The 18414-nt window shown below is 42.5% G+C and overlaps 2 protein-coding genes and 1 long non-coding RNA gene across 6 annotated transcripts in view; 1 reads left to right on the top strand and 2 right to left on the bottom strand.

Moving 5' to 3' along the window:
* LOC124002413 (major facilitator superfamily domain-containing protein 4A-like) lies at positions 1–8829 on the bottom strand. 2 transcript variants are annotated; one of them, XM_046309780.1, is made up of 10 exons: positions 8333–8829; positions 3898–4096; positions 3483–3737; positions 3103–3232; positions 2697–2812; positions 2423–2533; positions 1861–2008; positions 1716–1786; positions 1515–1635; positions 1–1425 (listed from the first exon to the last, which is right to left on the bottom strand). In XM_046309780.1, exons 1-10 carry the CDS (start codon positions 8563–8565, stop codon positions 1379–1381), a joined length of 1431 nt encoding a protein of 476 aa, XP_046165736.1. In that variant the 5' UTR covers positions 8566–8829; the 3' UTR covers positions 1–1378. The 2 variants fall into 2 exon arrangements, with proteins under 2 accessions (XP_046165736.1, XP_046165735.1); XM_046309779.1 differs by having other exon boundaries at positions 2423–2596; positions 8333–8827.
* LOC124002414 overlaps positions 7280–18414 on the top strand; it is a 24479-nt gene continuing 13344 nt past the window's right edge. Inside the window, exons 1-3 of one of the 2 annotated variants that reach the window (XR_006833019.1) lie at positions 7280–7515; positions 8308–8499; positions 9872–9968. This is a non-coding gene — a long non-coding RNA (uncharacterized LOC124002414). The remainder of the gene's footprint in view (positions 7516–8307; positions 8500–9871; positions 9969–18414) is intronic. The other variant, XR_006833018.1, reaches the window with a different exon arrangement.
* LOC124002412 (cyclin-dependent kinase 18-like) overlaps positions 9231–18414 on the bottom strand; it is a 62304-nt gene continuing 53120 nt past the window's right edge. For both annotated transcript variants that reach the window (XM_046309777.1, XM_046309778.1), the window contains 10 exons: positions 18159–18253; positions 17982–18044; positions 17652–17775; positions 17112–17232; positions 12744–12841; positions 12523–12628; positions 12393–12435; positions 12208–12298; positions 12003–12080; positions 9231–11883 (listed from right to left, as the gene is read on the bottom strand). In XM_046309777.1, coding sequence (XP_046165733.1) covers positions 11849–11883; positions 12003–12080; positions 12208–12298; positions 12393–12435; positions 12523–12628; positions 12744–12841; positions 17112–17232; positions 17652–17775; positions 17982–18044; positions 18159–18253 — 854 coding nt within the window. In that variant the 3' untranslated portion in view covers positions 9231–11848. The remainder of the gene's footprint in view (positions 11884–12002; positions 12081–12207; positions 12299–12392; positions 12436–12522; positions 12629–12743; positions 12842–17111; positions 17233–17651; positions 17776–17981; positions 18045–18158; positions 18254–18414) is intronic.

The raw sequence follows: 18414 nt of genomic DNA on the forward strand, positions 1-18414 counted from the left end.
TCGTGTTTGGAAAAAAAGTACATGTAAACAAACACTATATAGCCTCAAAACATGTTTAAAACTAGTTTTGATATAGTCCTCGCATCCATCTGAATTTGAGTGCTTACATTTCTCCAGCCCCATCCTCAGCTTTTTACTGAAACGAGGATGAGTCATCGCTTTATCATTTTAACTGCTGATTGCTTCATTTAAAATCCTAATGCCTCTTAAAGCGGCAGAGTCCCTTTAGTTAAGCCCTATTACAAATGTGTATTTTCTAAAGAGTTAGATTTGTTAACTTGATACAGTAGTCAGAGTTCTATAATATGACCAGTTTTGATAAAGACAACCTCCGAATAGGCAGCCATATTGTAGATGAAGGTAGGTGTGATCATTCTGATTCAGGTTTCATTCATTAGACCCTATTCAACCCAGCATTACACCTAGTGGATATTTCTGTAAAAAAAAAAAAAACACATTTTACATTTTAACAATTGTTTTTATTTGAATCACAATTCAATTATAAAACCAGTACATTTGCTTCTATCGTTCTTGTTTTGTTCACTTCTGTAAATTATTTGTTCAATGCTTTTCAAATGTTTACAAGCTGTTTGTGTTTGAGGTGAAATAGGAAGCGTTTAACAGAAGACTATTAAAACAACCTTGCTCTAGTCACCCTGTTTGTCTGTTCCTTAGCCTCTGAAGACTAGATTTGGAAGTATGTCCCTACAAGACTTGTTTTCCTAATCCAGTGAGTTTTACGAGGTAACTAACCACCACACCTTGCTCACATAGCAACACCATCTGTCCTCATGTGACCACTCCACTGGAGTCACACGGGTCACTGTCTACATGAAAGCTCTATAAGACATGGAGCAGTAAGGATCCAGCAGGACGCCAGCTGCCGTTGAGTTTGAATAAACAGCATGCCAATGGAGGAAGCTTTGGTCTCCACCTGTTCATGGCTTTGCACTGTGTCATGGGTCAGAGAGCATTTAAAAAGACATGAACAAGTTAACATCTACTCTCCCAACTCCTGGTTTACGAATGCTACAGTCATGGTCAGACAGGTAGTGCATAAAATATTTCCCAGTTGAAAAACATACAATACTGTCTCCACTCAAATACTGCATAGAATGATACATTGGAAGATGTATTTTGGTATATAAGGCCAGCTGAATCAATCAGTTTGTTTGATCTGGGGGGGGGGGGGGGGGTCTTTGCGTGTTTAACTTGATTGTCTGGGTGTTGAGAGCTGGATGAAAGGAGCAGAGGGACTGAAGTCTAACATTGGACTGTCTTTCCTCCAGCCATTTTAAACATTTGGGTCTTTTCTGTTTTTCTGTCATTTGTTTAAACAGTCCTCTCTTTCCGTTGATTCATCCTCACGGCCTCTCCATTACTCACTTGAAGGCTTCTCTGTCATGGCGATTTCCTTACTAGTGGCTGTGGAGGGAAATGAATAAATACGATTTGAGATTTAGTTGACTAAAATAGTTTCCTCACAACCTGTTGATGTATGTGTGAGTGTGTACCTGCTTGGGAGCTCCTGTGTAGATGCTGGATGTAGATTAGGCCAAGGAATACTGTGAATCCGATGCAGGATGATATCATACCAACCAACATGAAACTATAACTGCCTTTACTGTGGATCAACTGAAGAGAGAAAGACTCATTACACCTAGAGAACACAGGCTAGCCTATTCACAGAGCAGTAACCCCCCTGAGTTCCTTACCTGTCCTGTGAGAAGCTGCAGCACCATCTCTCCTGTACCAGCACTGGTCACCAGGACAGTAGTGGCACACCCTAAGATAGGGAGAGGACACTTTACCCTTTAACATTTAAATACAAGCGTTCTTACTGTGTGTGTGCGCACATACCTTTATAGTTGACCATGTCTTCTGTGAGGGCCACCATGCAGGGGAACACACTGCTGATGAAGAGGCCTAACACACACGTCCCCATGAAGAGGAACACAGGGCTGGAGTACAGGATCAACAGCAGACACTGCACCACCATCATCCCTGCCTGAAACACAGAGAGGGAGGGAGCGCAGGACAGTGGAGGTAAATTACTTATTTTCACATGGTCATATCATGTCCATGCCTTTTTCCCTAAATGTTGTAAGGACATCAGCATAACTACCACCTGTAATCTATACACTTGTTAAGCATCTATATGCTTGCTATGCATTTTGCATGACACAAAATAACAGTGATGCAGATATGTATGACTATTTGAATTCACATTGCGTTTCTTGCTCTTCACGTGTGCATGGATGCATTGTGTGTGTGTGTATACTGTGCGTGTGCAAGAAAGCCATCCACTGGACTGTTTTAAAAACACCCATCAAATATTTCATTTCTCAAATAACATCTGTTTTAAAAGCGGTGTCACTTCACTACTCATACAGTATGCAAAAACACAAGTGTGTGTCCGTACCAGGCTGACCGAGATGAGTCGTTGTTGTGTGTATCTGTACGACAGATATATAGACGCCAGTCTGCCCGCGGTGACGGATGCCCAGAACACACTGGTCAGACAGCCTGCCGTCTTGTGAGGCAGAGAGAGGGGAGGAGACACTGCGTAGGTGTAAATGAATCCTGTGTAAGAACCCTATGTAAGAGAACACATCTGTATGTTAGAAGGCTGATGGTGATAGTTAGCACTAGCAGTCGTGTGTGTGTTGGGGGGGGGGGGCAAGGTTCAGTCTCACTATTATGCCGTCAGTGATGAAGAGCACGGCTCCGCCCAGAATGTAGAGGAGGAAATAGGAGGCAGGGCGATCCTTCACATCAGCATAGTTACAGCAGCCGAACAAACCCCTGTGACCTGGATGGACAGCACAGGAAGGTTTAGTTTAGGGTTCTTCAACCCCACACCTGTAGCGCTACAGGTTGTGCAGGCATTTATTCCAGCCCAGCACTAGCCATGTTTTAGTTGGTGAGACATTTGGAGATGGGGCTGTATGGGATTCTACCCCGGCAGCCATTGTATATATTTGAGCCGGGGGGTCTTTCCTTGGGTTGTGTGAATGTGTGGGAGGGTTTAACACGGGATCTGTGGAGGTGTGAGGGGAGCATTGTGAGGCTTACCCTGAGTTGGGTAAGGGGTGGTCTTACCCTGGATATTGTGGTCCTGTTGGTTCTTCTGTGAGTTTTTCTCCTTGTCCAGTAGACGTGGGCTGTGGTTCGAGCAGGGGAACAGCCTCTCACGATACATCAACACATACACTGCTACTGGTACAGGCAGCTGGAGAGAACATGCACGCAGTTGTAAAAAATAAAACACATCTCTCTCTGTGACTCCCTCATTACGGTCTATGCAAAAGAGCCATTTCAGTGATCGAGGAAGCCTGTTCTGCAGGGCAATCTCCCTTTTGTTTTGCTATTCAAATGTACCAGTCGCTACTGCTAACCTGCAGCTACAGTATCAACCTACAACACCAACCAACAGCCACATCACCACAATCCAACTGCTAACAAAGTGTTCATACACTTACATTGATAAGAGCCATGATCCAGAATGCGTAGGACACATTGGTGGTGATGATGCCCTCTGTGGGGAGGTGGTAGTGGTGGGATACGTTGTGCAGAGGGGTCGTCCCCTTACCTGCCAGGTAGCTGCGGAGGTGATGGAGGTCAGTGGAGGAGTTGGCTGTCATGTTCCCCCCCAGAACACAACTCCCCTCCGACAGGAATGGGTCTGCTACCAGGGGACTGACCAACGCTCCCAGCCCTATGAAGAAATGCAGGACCTGGGTAGAAGACGGAGGAATGGGAGAGAAAGAAAGGAAAATGGAGGGGGGTATGGTGGGAGAAGGAGAGAAATTACCACCTGTTCTTTGAATCATCTTTGCATAATTTGATCAAAATACCCCTGACCCCCATTACTTTCTCCACCTGCCTCTCCCTGACCTGTAGGAAAATGGCTGAGTCTTTCTGGTAGAGCTTCACCAGCTGCAGGTTGGCGATAGTGTCAATCACCCCCATTGCCGTGCCAGATATCGCCATGGCAACAGCCAGCATCAGCACATGGTGGCAAAGTGGGATGATGGCAAACACCACGGAGATGACAAGACTGGAGACGAAGAGAGCTGAGAGGGAGCAGCGGAGCCTGGAAAGGGGGGGGGGGGAGAGGATATTAGAGCACTCTTTTGGGTAATAGTGGCTTTTGGGAAAGAACTGTTTTCATTTAACTACAATTTATAGCTCCCTCTTTGATTGAATTGAGCACCCTTACTGACCCTCGCTCTCCTCTCCACTTCCAGTCTCATCTGGTCTGCCATCCAGGAAGCGACAGGACCCAGACCTCTGTAAGTCGCTCTGGATAAGAGCGTCTGCTAAATGACTTAAATGTAAAATGTAATGTAATGTTTTGCTCCCTCTCTGGCCTTAGCCCGGTGCTAGAGGCAACTCCATGGAGGGGCTGTTTTTCCAGCTTTGCTAACGTGGGCAGTATTGTAGCTGGAATGTCACCTTGACCCAATACCTAGGTAAGAGCCATTTATTTACCTGGTTTATCAGACCCCCTGAGGCACCTTGTGTACAGCAGGAGACGCCTTATCTACACTGCTGCCTTGCCAACTTTCCACTAACTGTGTAGTGGCCTCAGTAGTAATGTTCTGTTCAACAAGCTGCAATTAAAAACAGAATGTAAATCTCTATTTTTTTCTAGGTCTCTCCCTCCCCCACGTCTCTCGCGCTCTTCTCACCATTTTCTCTCTCTCCTCTCTATCTCTGATACAGGTGTATGTTTATTTAAACACCAGTCATGTGGCAGTAGCTCAGGAAACATATCGGAGCAGAACTATTGGACTGGAGATATGTGAAGGTTACAAGGACAGACGGATACATGTGGTTCAAACAAACGTAATTAGTATAGGAACAATATTTCCAGTTGTCAGAGGGAAATAATTTGTTATATTCTGGGGTGGTGAGAGAGCAAAATACTCAACTTTCCAATTCATGAGCATCACTGAGATTCACACTCAGCTAGGCTCAAGGCCTTGTTGGCATCGACACGTATACCGAACTTAAGTCATTGCATGGGCATCTCGGCCCTCACAGCTAAGGTCCATTTGGAGAGCGTAAACTGGGGAGTTTGAGTTGTTCAGTCAGAGTTTCCTCTTGATTGCTAGCAATAGCATAAATGCTTTGTTTAACAGTTATCTGACAAAGGTATTGATGTGAGTTTCTGTGTCTCCCCACACATTTTCTTCATTAAATAAATTGCGGCCGCCGGCCGGTAATCTAAAAGTGTTCTGCGATAGTGTGTGGTTTCATAGTGTAGCAAGCCTAGCCATTCACTGTGGGAATGATTCAAGTGTAATGGTCAAGTGCAACTTTTACCCATGATCTAAGGGTGCTCTCTGGTTGAATTTAATGTTAAGGTTAACCACAGTACAATGATTGAGATACAAAGACGATATTAAAATATATATTTTGTTGTATTTTGTCTGGATTTATATCAGGCAAAGCCACATGGGGTCGCGACCCCTAGTTTGGGAACTGCTGCCTTAACCTTTTAAAAAAGGACTATCATATTTGTGGATTAAATCAGACTATTAATACACTTAACAAAAATATAAAATGCAACATGAAACAATTTCATTCAATTCAAAGATTTACTGAGTTACAGTTCATATAAGGGAGTCAGTCAATTGAAATAAATGAGACCCTAATCTATGGATTTCACATGACTAGGGTAACATATATGCATGTGTTGGTCACAGATACCGTAATAAAAGGAAGGGGGGTGAATCAAAAAACCAGTCATGCAGCACGACACATCCTCCTTCGCAGAGTTGATCAGGCTGTTGATTGTGGCCTATGGAATGTTGTCCAATTCCTCTTCAATGACTGTGCGAAGTTGCAAGATATTGGCAGGAACTGGAACACGCTGTCATACATGTCAATCCAGAGCATCCTAAACATGCTCAATGTCTGGTGAGTGACTTCCTGGCGGCAAGTAAGGACCCTATGGTAGAGAAGATCATGAGTGATCTGGATGAAAACAAAGACGATGAAGTGGACTTTAAGGAGTTTGTCATCTTGGTTGTTGCGCTGACTGTGGCCTGTAACAAGTTTTTTTGTAGAGAGCCTGAATGAATGAGTTCGGAAACAGTCTGTGATCTTGGATTTCTACTCATTATTCCTGGTATAAAAAAACGTATGCTTCCATTTGATTGAAATAACTATATCATTGAAGAACTGGCATTTTCAGCTGACATTTTCAGCTTCCAGGAATTGGGTACAGATCCTTTTGACATGGGGCAGGGCATTATCATGCTGAAACATGAGGTGATGGCGGATTAATGGAATGACAATGGGCCTCAGGATCTCATCACTGCATCTCTGCATTCAAATTGCCATCAGTAAAATGCTATTGTGTTCCTTGTCCATAGCTTATGCCTTCCTGCCCATACCATAACCCCACCACCACCATGGGGCACTCTGTTCACAAGGTTGACATCAGCAAACCACTCGTCCACACAATGCCACACATGCTGTCTGCCATCTGGCCGGTACAGTTGAAACCGGGATTCATCTGTGAAGAGCACACTTCTCCAGCGAGCCAGTGGCCATCGAAAGTGAGCATTTGCCCACTGAATTAGATTGTGATGCTGAACTGCAATCAGGTCAAGACCCTGGTGAGGATGGCGAGCATGCAGATGAGCTTCCGAGACGGTTTCTGACCGTTTGTGCAGACATTCTTCAGTTGTGCAAAGCCACAGTTTCATCAGCTGTTTGGGTGGCTGGTATCAGACAATTTAGCAAGTTGCTTACTAACAGGGATGTAAACAAATCTGTCCACAACATGAGAGAAATAAGCTTTTTGTGCATATGGACATTTTTTGGGATCCTTTAGTTCTGTTCATGAAAACAACACTTTACATGTTGTGCTTATATTTTTGATCATTGTATAATGAGCATTCCAGTAATATCACAAGTTAATTGACACGTGAAAACTCAAGAAAATAGCAACTCTACAGAGCGCAATGACTACAATAAATGGCTAAATTACTTCCGGACACAAAGGGTCCATTATAGCGCTGCCCATGCTGTCACAGAAGCTAAAATGGCACAGATAAAGATCACCCCTCTATCTATCTCTATGGCCTGTTACAAGCATATCTGCCCTCATTGGCGAGAATGGTCCCACCTGATCTCGCCTCCTCCCATCTTTGAGGACGCATTTCCATTGTTAGAGTGGTCACTGTCTTATCAATATTATAGGACCAAGGGAATTCAACTCTTACCCTATGAGGTCCAGAGCCTGCTGGTTTCCTGTTCTACCTGATCATTAATTGCACCCACCTGGTGTCCCAAATCTAAATCAGTTAATGATTAGAGAGGAACAATGAGAAGAAGAAAAAGCAGTGGAACTGGCTTCGATGTCCAGAGCTGAGTTTGAGGCCATCTTTGTCATAGAGCAGTTCTGGTGGTAAATGTCAGATCCGCTGGGCCATCTTTAGCCTATTGGGCCTGCATAAATTATTATTTGGCTAATAATGGGGGCCTCAACATAAAAGGGTGAGTGTGTAATAGATGCTGGGCAGTTTCTGGTCCCAGTCTGTACCTGCATAAACCTAGCTGACAACTCAATTCCATGATGAACAAGGTTTCTGATGAACTCCAACGGAGTTGAGCAGAGACCAGGCTTTGTGGAATTCAGCTCCGACTACATCGATTTGCCCAAGGTCAATACTTCCAAAAATGTAAATAATTAAATGCTTACCTTGTACCTATGTTTGTCCTCTGTATTTGCGTGCGTGCCTTTGTTTGCTGAAGTATATACTTTTAAAATAAACATTTAATCAAATCAGCCAATGACTGTCTGCGCATTGCTGCTGCTCTAAGATGGCAACAAGGATATAGTCTGGTTGTATTTGTTTAAAGTTTTATTTAAAAGTATGGATTTCAGTAAACTAATCATAACACTACAGAGGACAAACATAGGTACAAGGTAAGCGTTTCATAGTACAATTATTGTAAGTATTGACTTGGGGTGAATGTAGTCCAAGATGAATTCTACAAAGCCTGGTCTCTGCTCAACTCCATTGGTGGAGTTCATCAGAAACTGGGTGCAATTTGTTTTTTCTTCCCCCTAGCACTAACTACAAGGCTGATTCAAGTAATCAAAACTGGATGAGAAGTTGGTTATTTGAATCAGCTGTGTCAAAAATCCAAACGTGCAGGGGGGGACCAGGACCGAGTTTGGGAAACCCTGGGCTAGCCTAACCTTAGGTTCGAGGAATTCGGTTATGTAAATTATCCTTACCTGCTACGAGAAGTAAACTCTGACATTAACTGTATACCATCTAGTCAAAACCAGACAGCTTTCACTCACGTCTTCTTGAAGAGTCCTCCCAGGGCGCTCCCCAGCATGAGGAAGAGCTGTTGGGCGAAGAAGACCCAAGTGATCTCCTGCAGAGTGGACTGAGTCTGACACCTCAGGTCCAGGATGGTCGGCCCCAGGAACGCGATACACAGCCCGAAACTGAAGAACACGCTCCAGTAAGTCAGTGTGTGCTGCCAGTGTCCCTTGAACAGAGCCCAGACACGATCATCTACTAACATCATCTCGTTGTTGCTAGTGGGTTGCGTGATGAACGCTGGAGCAGGTTATGGTTTCATTGGGAGGAAGGTTTTAAGGAATCTTTAAGCGCGCCGACAACACAACCCTTGACGTTTGTTTAAGTGGACTGGCAAAGTTGGGATGCCTGCATATGGCTAGCATATATGGTTGTTAAGGAGAGTTGATAAACTTTTATTTGCCTTCCAGTCACGTCACGCTGATAAACCTGTCGAACGAGCAGTGCCCTCCCCTGGAAACCGATGTCCCCATCAGTTAACTGTGCCGCAGTGTAGGAGACTAGGGCATCTTCCACGGCGATGTGATGTGTCATGATTACACGTTATTTTCCGTGTAATGCATTTGTATGGTTGACTACATTTTCTGGATCTCTTTATGAAATATCTGTAGACCTGTCTATTTGGCCTCTGTCGTGGATCTAGCGCCACCTGTCGGTCCTCATGGTCTCAATAGGTAGATTAGTCAATATCATACAAAGGATCATAAATGACAAAATAAGGATGATTAGATAGCCAAAGTGGTATTAAAGACCGATTGGGAATTGTGGCAAGGCATGTTGAACACTTAAAATGTTCTTTTTTTTCAATCATAATGGAAGACACTCAGACTATTGTATACTGTATTAGTACTGAATGAGAGCTAGTCAATGTACTACAGAGTGATATAATGTATTCATTTATTTGTTATTTCTTATTTGATCACTTTTTGCTTCTTGGCGGTCACAATACATTCAGTTTCTGGTTTTAATGATAGCGCAGTAAACAAATCACACAAGAATATCACATTTCATACAAAATCTAAATATACTTGTCTTTTATAAAACATTTAGACATCTACAGTCATTTAATAGAGTCCTCTCTTGTTTCATCTGGCATAAAATTCACTGAGAAAGAACATGAAAACATCTGTCAAAATACATATTTCCTTTCATTACAGTACTTAAAATATCTTAATTTACCACAACAAAACACATACAATAATACTTCTGCCTCATGGGTTGCTAAAATAGAGAGGGGAAGTTTTAAAGTGTAACACGCATATCACCATCTCTCCCAGTGGATCCCAACTATTTTACATGGCTTCACTCTCACCTTCTTTCCTTCATGACCACTGACAGTGTTCACCATATTGCTTTCACCTCTTCAATTCTTTCAGTTTGGGGGTGAGAAAGCAAAAGACGCATGGAAAGGTAGCTCTATAAGAGTATTGGCTTCTTCTCCCGTGTGTGGTAAAGCTAACTGCATCTCATTTGTCTAAAGTGGCTTCTTTTCCTTGTCTCCTTTACTTCATCAGATGTGAAAGTGCTGGGCAGACAGCTTTTAGCAGATTCACCGTAGGCTTGGACAGAAGGAATGGAAAGGGAGAAGTAGAAATGGCGAAAAGAGAAGAGGTCAGTGAAACATGCAGAGTAATTGGTTGGCTTGGATGTCTGCATGGGGCTGAGGGGAGGTTACTGAGTAGGAGAATGGGAGAGAGTTCCTGGTCAGTCCCCAGAATCAGCAGTGGGAATCCAGTGTATTACTAACATGACAGTAGAATGCTAATATTCATGGGTTGCACATTTCGTCACTCATTTTATGGTTGATGCCCGACTGCGCATCAGAGAATGGACATTAACCTTCTTATGACGGTATAAAAGGTCAGCCATTTTGGCAAGGGAGTTGATAAGCCAGTTCTGTGATAAGATATTGTGTAAAACAATGAATTTGAAGATTATCTGCACAGTATGTTTATCTAACTAGCCAACCATTTTAAGTGGAATGATTCCAATATTTTGTCAAATTAACTGCCAATATGCTAACATTCCATACAAACAATGCTGTCAATCAATAGCCATACCCTGACAAGTTGCAAATGCAACAAGTGCTGATTTTGTATCATATAGCACATATAGCTTTTGATGGAATCAATAATTTAGACATTTATTTTCTGTTTATATAATGTATATTCATTCTATAGGCTACTTATAGAGAATTTTTTTTATTTTTTATCCACATAAACGGTATAATTATATGACAATGTTTTATACAATTTCTGCTAAACCATGTCTTTTATTTTCTTGCATAAGTCAAATCAAGATTATGCCTCTACTGCCATTCATTCCAATTAGACTGTTTTGGATTTCTCCCTGACCAAAATAGCTTCCATTATCATCCCATTCTGGAACTTTGAGGGTTTATGACATAGCTCCTTTTAGCAATTTAATAGGATCTGTATGGAGTGAGGGCCCTAATCTCCAAACCTTTTGAGGTGCAGTGCAAGCTCATTCTCAGAAACCCTGTCTGTATCCATTCTGTTGTCGGGAGCATGAGGGGATCAGATATGTTTGTTCATCTAACTTTTATTTAACCAGGAAAGACCTTTGAGGTTGACCAGAGGGGGTATACTATGATGCAAACTAGATCTATCTACTCAGTGTTTTTTGAAGCTAGCCAGCTTCAGTTAGCTTCCAATTCCAGCTCGGGCTTCAACCGTTCTACAACAGTGGATATTGCTCGTCCGCCTGCTGCTAACCCTAGCAGGGTTGTAACTGTGCGTGCATGTGACTAGTCAAACCCTAAACTCTTCATTGAGACAATGTTGAAACATCAATTCATGGGCAAGTCAGTGCCACATTTTCATCTGTGCCAAAATCAAAATTCAGCAGGATATTATTTGAAATCGACTTTCAGAAGTGACGTTTTGAGTTATTTCTTTGGTGTGGTTATCAATGCATGAGCACATTTTCTCCCCACTCCATCAATAAACATTTTATAAAGTCATGCAACATTTTTACTGTGTGTGATGTTTCAAATGCATTTGTCATTAATAAAATGTGATAGGTTTTTTAACATTAGGATTTTTTACACGCAAACATTTGACTAATAAAATATTTAATCAGTTGTCTTCCTCAAATGATGTGGATGATACAATCTTTGAGGGAGAGGGAATCTGATTTCATTGGTCCTTAACTCGTGGCTCAGACACTTAAATGTATTTTAGTTAGACTGGCCCAGAGCAGGTTAGATCTGAAGGGTTAGTTGACATAAAACTGTACCTGGCTAAAAGGTGAGACACTTTCGTGGTACCAGTTACCCAAGTTGAACTCAGAGGAGACCTCGTTAACTCCTCAAACTACATTCGTAGTATAGGGCTCTGGATATGACCTCCCATGTTTGTATTTGTGTTTGTATGGGGGGATTGGTGTGTGTTTGTCTTCAAATCGGATTCCTCCTTGAGGCTTTCTTAGAATAGACTCTCCCGGTCTGCACCCCTCTGGCTGGTCATCCTTTAGAATATGCTCTGTCTTCTGTTCTTTCCTCGACCTGGGTTTGGTAAAGAGAACACGGGCATGACATGACTGAATATGGTTTATTTCCAGTAGTCGTTTCGTACTGTGATGGTTTATGGACGTTATATGTGTTGCACTGTGTTGAGAATGTACCTGGAGGCTGGAACACTGAGCTGCGGTGGCCTGGGTCTTTCTGCAGTTGAATCTCTCTGAGTGAAAACACCGAGGAGGCTAAGGTGGGGGGTGAGAAATATTGGTCAATGCTGTTTTCTGCACATAAGGCACAAAACAAATTGCCACTCAATAAATCATCCTCAGCACATGACTGATGTCAAATACATCTGTGTGTGTGTCTTACTGTCTACGAGGCTGTGGATGTTCTCTCCCAGGCTGAGGAAGTAGGGGTGTCTAAGAGATGCTTCAGCCGAGACTCTGGTCCTAGTGTCATACTGAAATCAAACAGAGATACACACTTAAAAACCGGAATAGCGGTTTGGTATACAACACTAGTGGTTACAGGTTGGTGTAGGAGTGGTTTCTTACCAGGAGTAGAGCAGTAAGCATGTCAATCCCCTCACTATCCAGCCTGGAGAAGAAACACAGTACTTGTTTAGTTGTGATTTATGTTACATGAGCAAGGGGTTGGTAAGTGGTCTTATTGTGGTTGTGTAACCTGGGCACGTGGTTGATGAGTGGTTGAGGTCTGTACTGGGAGAACATGTAGGATCTGAACTCTTCGTTACTGGAGATACCTGGCCAGCTGTCCTCGGTTGGTGTACCTGAGAGAGATGGGAGAGGGTCATTCTTCATATTCTATGTCTGTATGTATTTGAATCCTCACTACTTACCCTAGCAAGATGGCTCCCTGTGGTGTAAATGAACGAATATAATTACCAATGAGTCTGAAGACTAAGTGCAGCTCCTCCTTCACTGTGGAACCGGGGAACATGGGACGACCCGTCGCCATCTCAAATAGAATACATCCCACGCCCCTTTTAACACAGAAAGCACAGGCGCACGATTTCAATGGAAAGTGAAGGGGAATGTTCGACATTGCAGCCGACTTTAAAGTTGCGTCAAGACTGATCTACAAATCACCTTGCGTCATAAATAAATACTCAGTATTATTTGTAGGTCAGTCAGTCACCATTTACCCATGATGCATCATGGATTTGCTGCTCACAAACACAGCCAAATTGATCTTTGGAGACTAATGCCTGAAGGGAGGTGGTAATGGTGGTAGAGTCTTGAAAAATTAAAGGAGAGCCGCACACTCTAGGAGCTCAGATGCAATAATGTAATAACCTAATAACCAACGTTTCGACAGAAGTGCTGTCTTCATCAGGGTATAATGACAAACACTGTGGGTCACTAGTTTTATATAATGTCAAAGGACACACACAGGTGTCTGTAACCATGGCCGGGTGTGGCCTGATATCATTGGTTAATCTACAGATATAAAAATAACATTCCAAAAACATAAATGGATAGCATACGATCATAGATACAATTCAGCCACATGGGACTACAAACATTTACAATAGCAAATCACAATCACAAGAAAGTCTTCAGATCAATGTCTACATTGAGTCGGAAGGGAGCAAGGGTCTTTAAATGAAAGATCCAGGCAGCCTCTTGTTTTAACAAATTGTTTTGGTCTCCCCCTCTCCTAGGGAGGGTGACATGTTCGATGCCGATATAACGTAGAGACGAAATAGAGTGGTTTGCTTCCAAAAAGTGGGCTGCAACTGGGTAAGTCGAGTTTTTGCACCTAATGGTGCTACGATGCTCCGCGATTCGTACTTTTAATTCGCGCTTTGTTTTACCCACATAATTTTTACCACAAGGACAAGTTATAAGATAACTGCCTTAGTGGAGCACGTGATAACACCTTTGATTGGGATCTGTATCCCTGTTTGGAGGTGTTTGAAGGATCTACATTTACCAGTTAATCTCTGAGATTTCTGCCCCGCAAGAATATGATCAAAGGAGGGTCGAAAACGCATTACCAATACTGTCATCGGATCTTAGAATGTGCCAATATTTGAACGATTTCCTTAATTTGTTCAGAGCACTTTGAATAGCGGGTAGTTAGAACGCAAGAATGCTTCTTTTTGCAAGACTGTCCTTGAAAAAGATCATGTCTCGGTTTGTGGCAGTTTTAATCTGACCATTTTTGTACCCCCTCTACTTTAATTTTCTTTGCGTCTCTTTCTGTCAATGTGATTCGTTTTTTTGCTAATTCTTTTGATTCGACAGAATTGGCTGTAGAGCAAACTGTTTTTCAAGGGAATCGGGTGACAACTATCAGCCCTCAACAAACTGTTACGATCAGTAGGTTTCCTGTAAAGGTCAGTGTATAGAACATTATCCTCACAGAAGATCAAGAAAGTGATTTGACGAGTGTCAGATTGCATAGTAAATCTCAGATGATCAGAACAAGATTTAAGAAAAGCATGGAATGCCTGGAGCTCTTTGGCATCACCCCTCCATCAATATGCCGTTGCCAAATAATGATGTTCGGCAAGAAAGTATTTTTGAGAGGATTGAAAATGGACTGTTTCTCCATGTAACCCACATACAAATGAGCATGGTTAGGAGCCATGGGGGATCCCATAGCAGTACCCTTCGTCTGAATAATGAAACATGAAATAGGTGTGTGTGTGTGTGTGTGTGTGTACTATTTCAGCCAATGTTATAAAACATGCACTGGAAGGTATCACGTTGCAGAAGAAAATGTTCCATAGCTCCAATACCGCCCTCGTGTGGAATATTAATGTATAATAACAACATCAAAAGTAACTAACAAAGTATTCTCAGGAAGAGGATCAAGAGATTCAATGATAGAGATCATACTGCTGGCGTCCTTTACCAAGGAGGGGAGCTGTTCTGCAAGTGGTCTAATCAAAAAGTAAACAAAAAATGATACAGGTGCCGTTTCTGCATCAACGCCCGCTACAATAGGGCGCCCTGGAGGTTTTGTAACATTCTTGTGTAATTTCGGCAAAGTATAAAAAGTGGCAATTTTAAGTGTTGAATAGCCAAAAAGTTATGTTCTTTTTTGGTTATCTGACCAGAACATAAATACCCATCTAAGACGGTAAAGATTGTGTTCTGAAATTGGGAAGTAGGGTAATTTCTGAGTTTCTTGTAAAAAGGTGTTGTCAAGCAGTTGTCTGACACTCCTATACATAAACAGTCCTATCCATGAGTACATCCAACCCACCCTTATCAGCAGGGGGGTAAGGACTGACTATAACGGATTGTAAATCAAGCAAAGCTTGTTTTTCATCCTTAGATAAATTATGAAAAGATATGTACTCTTGTTCTTAAGGAGATGAACAACATATTTTTCAACAAGTCTGCAAAATGTCTCAATAGAGTGATTGTGATTGGATGGAGGTACAAAATAACTCTTACTTCTGAAAGGAGTCAGAGTACCTGCAGGTGAGCAACCTACTGGTTCAGTAGAAACATGATTAGGGGAGCTAAAGTATTCCCTTAAACGGATGTTTCTTAACTTGAACATGTCTACCTTAACATCGAAATCGTTGCACTGAGTTGTAGGCACAAAGGATAACCCTTCAAAGCAAGGAGACATGTGCAGGGCTCAATCTTGCTTGATAAAATGAGGACACTCAGTCCCGTGGGTTCTGGGACCGTGTAAACGGTCCCCTCTGGTAGTGTCTCCATGGAAATAACAAACCCCTGGAGAGACACACACACACACACACACACACACACACACACACTGATGGAATCATAACATTACATCACATGGGAGCCAGCATGCACACACACACAGTCTTGTTTTGCTAAACTTGTGGGGACACACAATTGACTCCCGTTCAAAATCCTATTTTCCCCAACCTTAACCCTCAACCGAACTCCTAAATATAACCTTTAACCTAACACTAATTCTAAACCTAAACCCCTTAGAAATAGCCTTTTTCCTTTTTGGGGGGTTTGTTTACTATTCTTATGGGGACATCTGGTCCACATAAGTATAGTTAAAAATGTCCACACACACACACACACACACACACACACACACACAGCAAGAGGTTTGTCGGTAGAACAGAGACACAGACACACATCAAAGACTGTGTAGGGATCACGAGCAGGCCTGTGTAAGAGGCAGGGTGTCAGAGTACACTGCTTCCCTTTGTTTATCACTGAGGGTGTCTGCGCCGATGGAGACCCATCCACTGATGAAAGGAATGTTTTGCAAATTAGTTTATGAAAGGTTCTGTATTGTTGTGTTACTGGATAATAGCCTTTGGAGATTCAAGGTTAATGAATGTGATGCAGAAATGATCACCATGGTGATTGCTCACATCAAGAGTGGTTGCTTACATGCGAGTTAAGTAAAGGAACAGCTTAGCTATGTTGCTGTGACGATTCATAGTGTGGTAAACATATCTAATCAAAACATGTTCTCCCTCATTTAGGTTTTCACTCTGGTAGTGTTAATGAAGGTTAAAACTTCTTCAGGATCGGTGGGTCCCCTGCTGGATGATTGAGCTTACGTAGGCTAATGCAATTAGCATGAGGTTGTAAGTAACAAAAACATTTCCCAGGACGTAGACATATCTGATATTGGCAGTAAACATAAATTCTTGTTAATCTAACTGCACTGTCCAATTTACAGTAGCTATTACAGTGAAAGAATACCATGCTATTGCTTGATGAGACTGTACAGTTTTGAACATGAACAGTTATTAATAAACAAATTAGGCACATTTGGGCAGTCTTGGTACAACATTTTGAACATGGATGCAATGGTTCATTGGATTGGTCTAAAACTTTGCACACACACTGCTGCCATATAGTGGCCAAAATCTAAATTGCACCTGGGCTGGAATAATACATGATGGCCTTTCTCTTGCATTTCAAAGATGATGGTAGAAAAAGTTTTTTTTCCCTTTGTATTATCTTTTACCAGATCTATTGTGTTATATTCTCCTACATTCCTTTCACATTTCCACAAACTGCAAAGTGTTTCCTTTTAAATGGTACCAAGAAAATGTATATCCTTGCATCAGGGCCTGAGCTACAGGCAATTAGATTTGGGTATGTCATTTTAGTCGAAAATTGAAAAAAAAGAGAGGCCGATTCTTAAGGGGTTTTAAACAATGTGACACTGAGTAGGTTTGTTGAAATGCCTCTGTCTGTGAGTCAGAATGGAGGTGTGTGTGTGTGTGTGTGTGTGTGTGTGCGCGCGTGCGCATATGCGTTTGTATATGTGTGGAATGTACTCACCACATGTCGATGGGTGTAGAGTACTCTGTGGTACCCAGCAGTACTTCAGGGGGGCGGTACCATAGAGTCACCACCTCGTTGGAGTAGGTCTTAGTTGGCACAGACTTGGCCCGGGCCAGACCTGACCAATCAAACAAATAGTCATGACTTGGATCTCAGAGGGAGCATTTTATCTACTGATCTTGTCTTCTATCTACATGCAGGATACGTGTTGAAAAGGTTAGAGATAATATTAGGGCTGGGGCAATACCAATTTCGCAATTTTTGTTTGTATGCCAAGAATAAAAACAGGAAGCAGACCAAACTCTTTGGTCCTTTTAAAAACAATCTGGAGGTAAATTAACGTGTGCTATAGCTTGGAAAATAAATAAATTACTCGATGACCGTTCAATCGTGTTTTCTTTCCTTGACACGATACTAAAGAGTAACGCGGTGGTATCGTCCCAGCCCTAGTTAATATAGAGGGAGATCTGTTACTAGGTTACCTGTGTGTGTGTGTGTGTGTGTGTGTGTGTGTGTGTGTGTGTGTGTGTGTCATACCGAAGTCTGCTAGTTTGAGCTCCCCCTTGTCATTGATGAGCAGGTTCTGAGGTTTGAGGTCTCTGTGAAGGATCTTCCTCTTATGGCAGTAGGACAGACCACGTAACAACTGGAACATAAAGATCTACAGAGAGAGAGAGGAGAGGGGGCAGAGAGAGAGAAGGAGAGGGGCAGAGAGAGAGAAGGAGAGGGGGCAGAGAGAGAGAAGGAGAGGGGGCAGAGAGAGGGAAGGAGAGGGGGCAGAGAGAGGGAAGGAGAGGGGGCAGAGAGAGGGAAGCCATAACGTCTCTGTCTGATGATGATTAACGGTGTTCAGTAGGCTGGACTAACCTTGACATTGTTCATGCACATGAGGTTTCCACAGTTGTCCAGGTACTGTTTCAGATCACTGTCCTGAGAGCCACACATGCACACATTTTCAGAACTTTAACTTGTAAGTAAAACAAGCAGATATAACACAGGTTATTATACTGATCATGAAGTATTTGAAAGGTGTTTACTACTCACCAGGTACTCAAAGACTAGTGTGAGGGAGCGTTCTGTGTGTATGATGTCATGCAGCGTGACAATGTTGGCATGTTTTAGGTTCTTCAGTAGAGACACTGCAGAGACGCACAGAGAAAATGGTTGGATGCTGCATGGAGTGAGGACATCCTAATGACATTTTAGCGCCACTGGGTGGTAGTGTTCTGCTCCTGAGTTCTTCTGAAAAGCTACTGTAGTAAATCTGAGACAAAAACCCTGTTGGTACAGTATGTGTTTT

The sequence above is a fragment of the Oncorhynchus gorbuscha genome, linkage group LG18 (assembly GCF_021184085.1).
Source record: "Oncorhynchus gorbuscha isolate QuinsamMale2020 ecotype Even-year linkage group LG18, OgorEven_v1.0, whole genome shotgun sequence".
Lineage (NCBI taxonomy): Eukaryota > Metazoa > Chordata > Actinopteri > Salmoniformes > Salmonidae > Oncorhynchus > Oncorhynchus gorbuscha.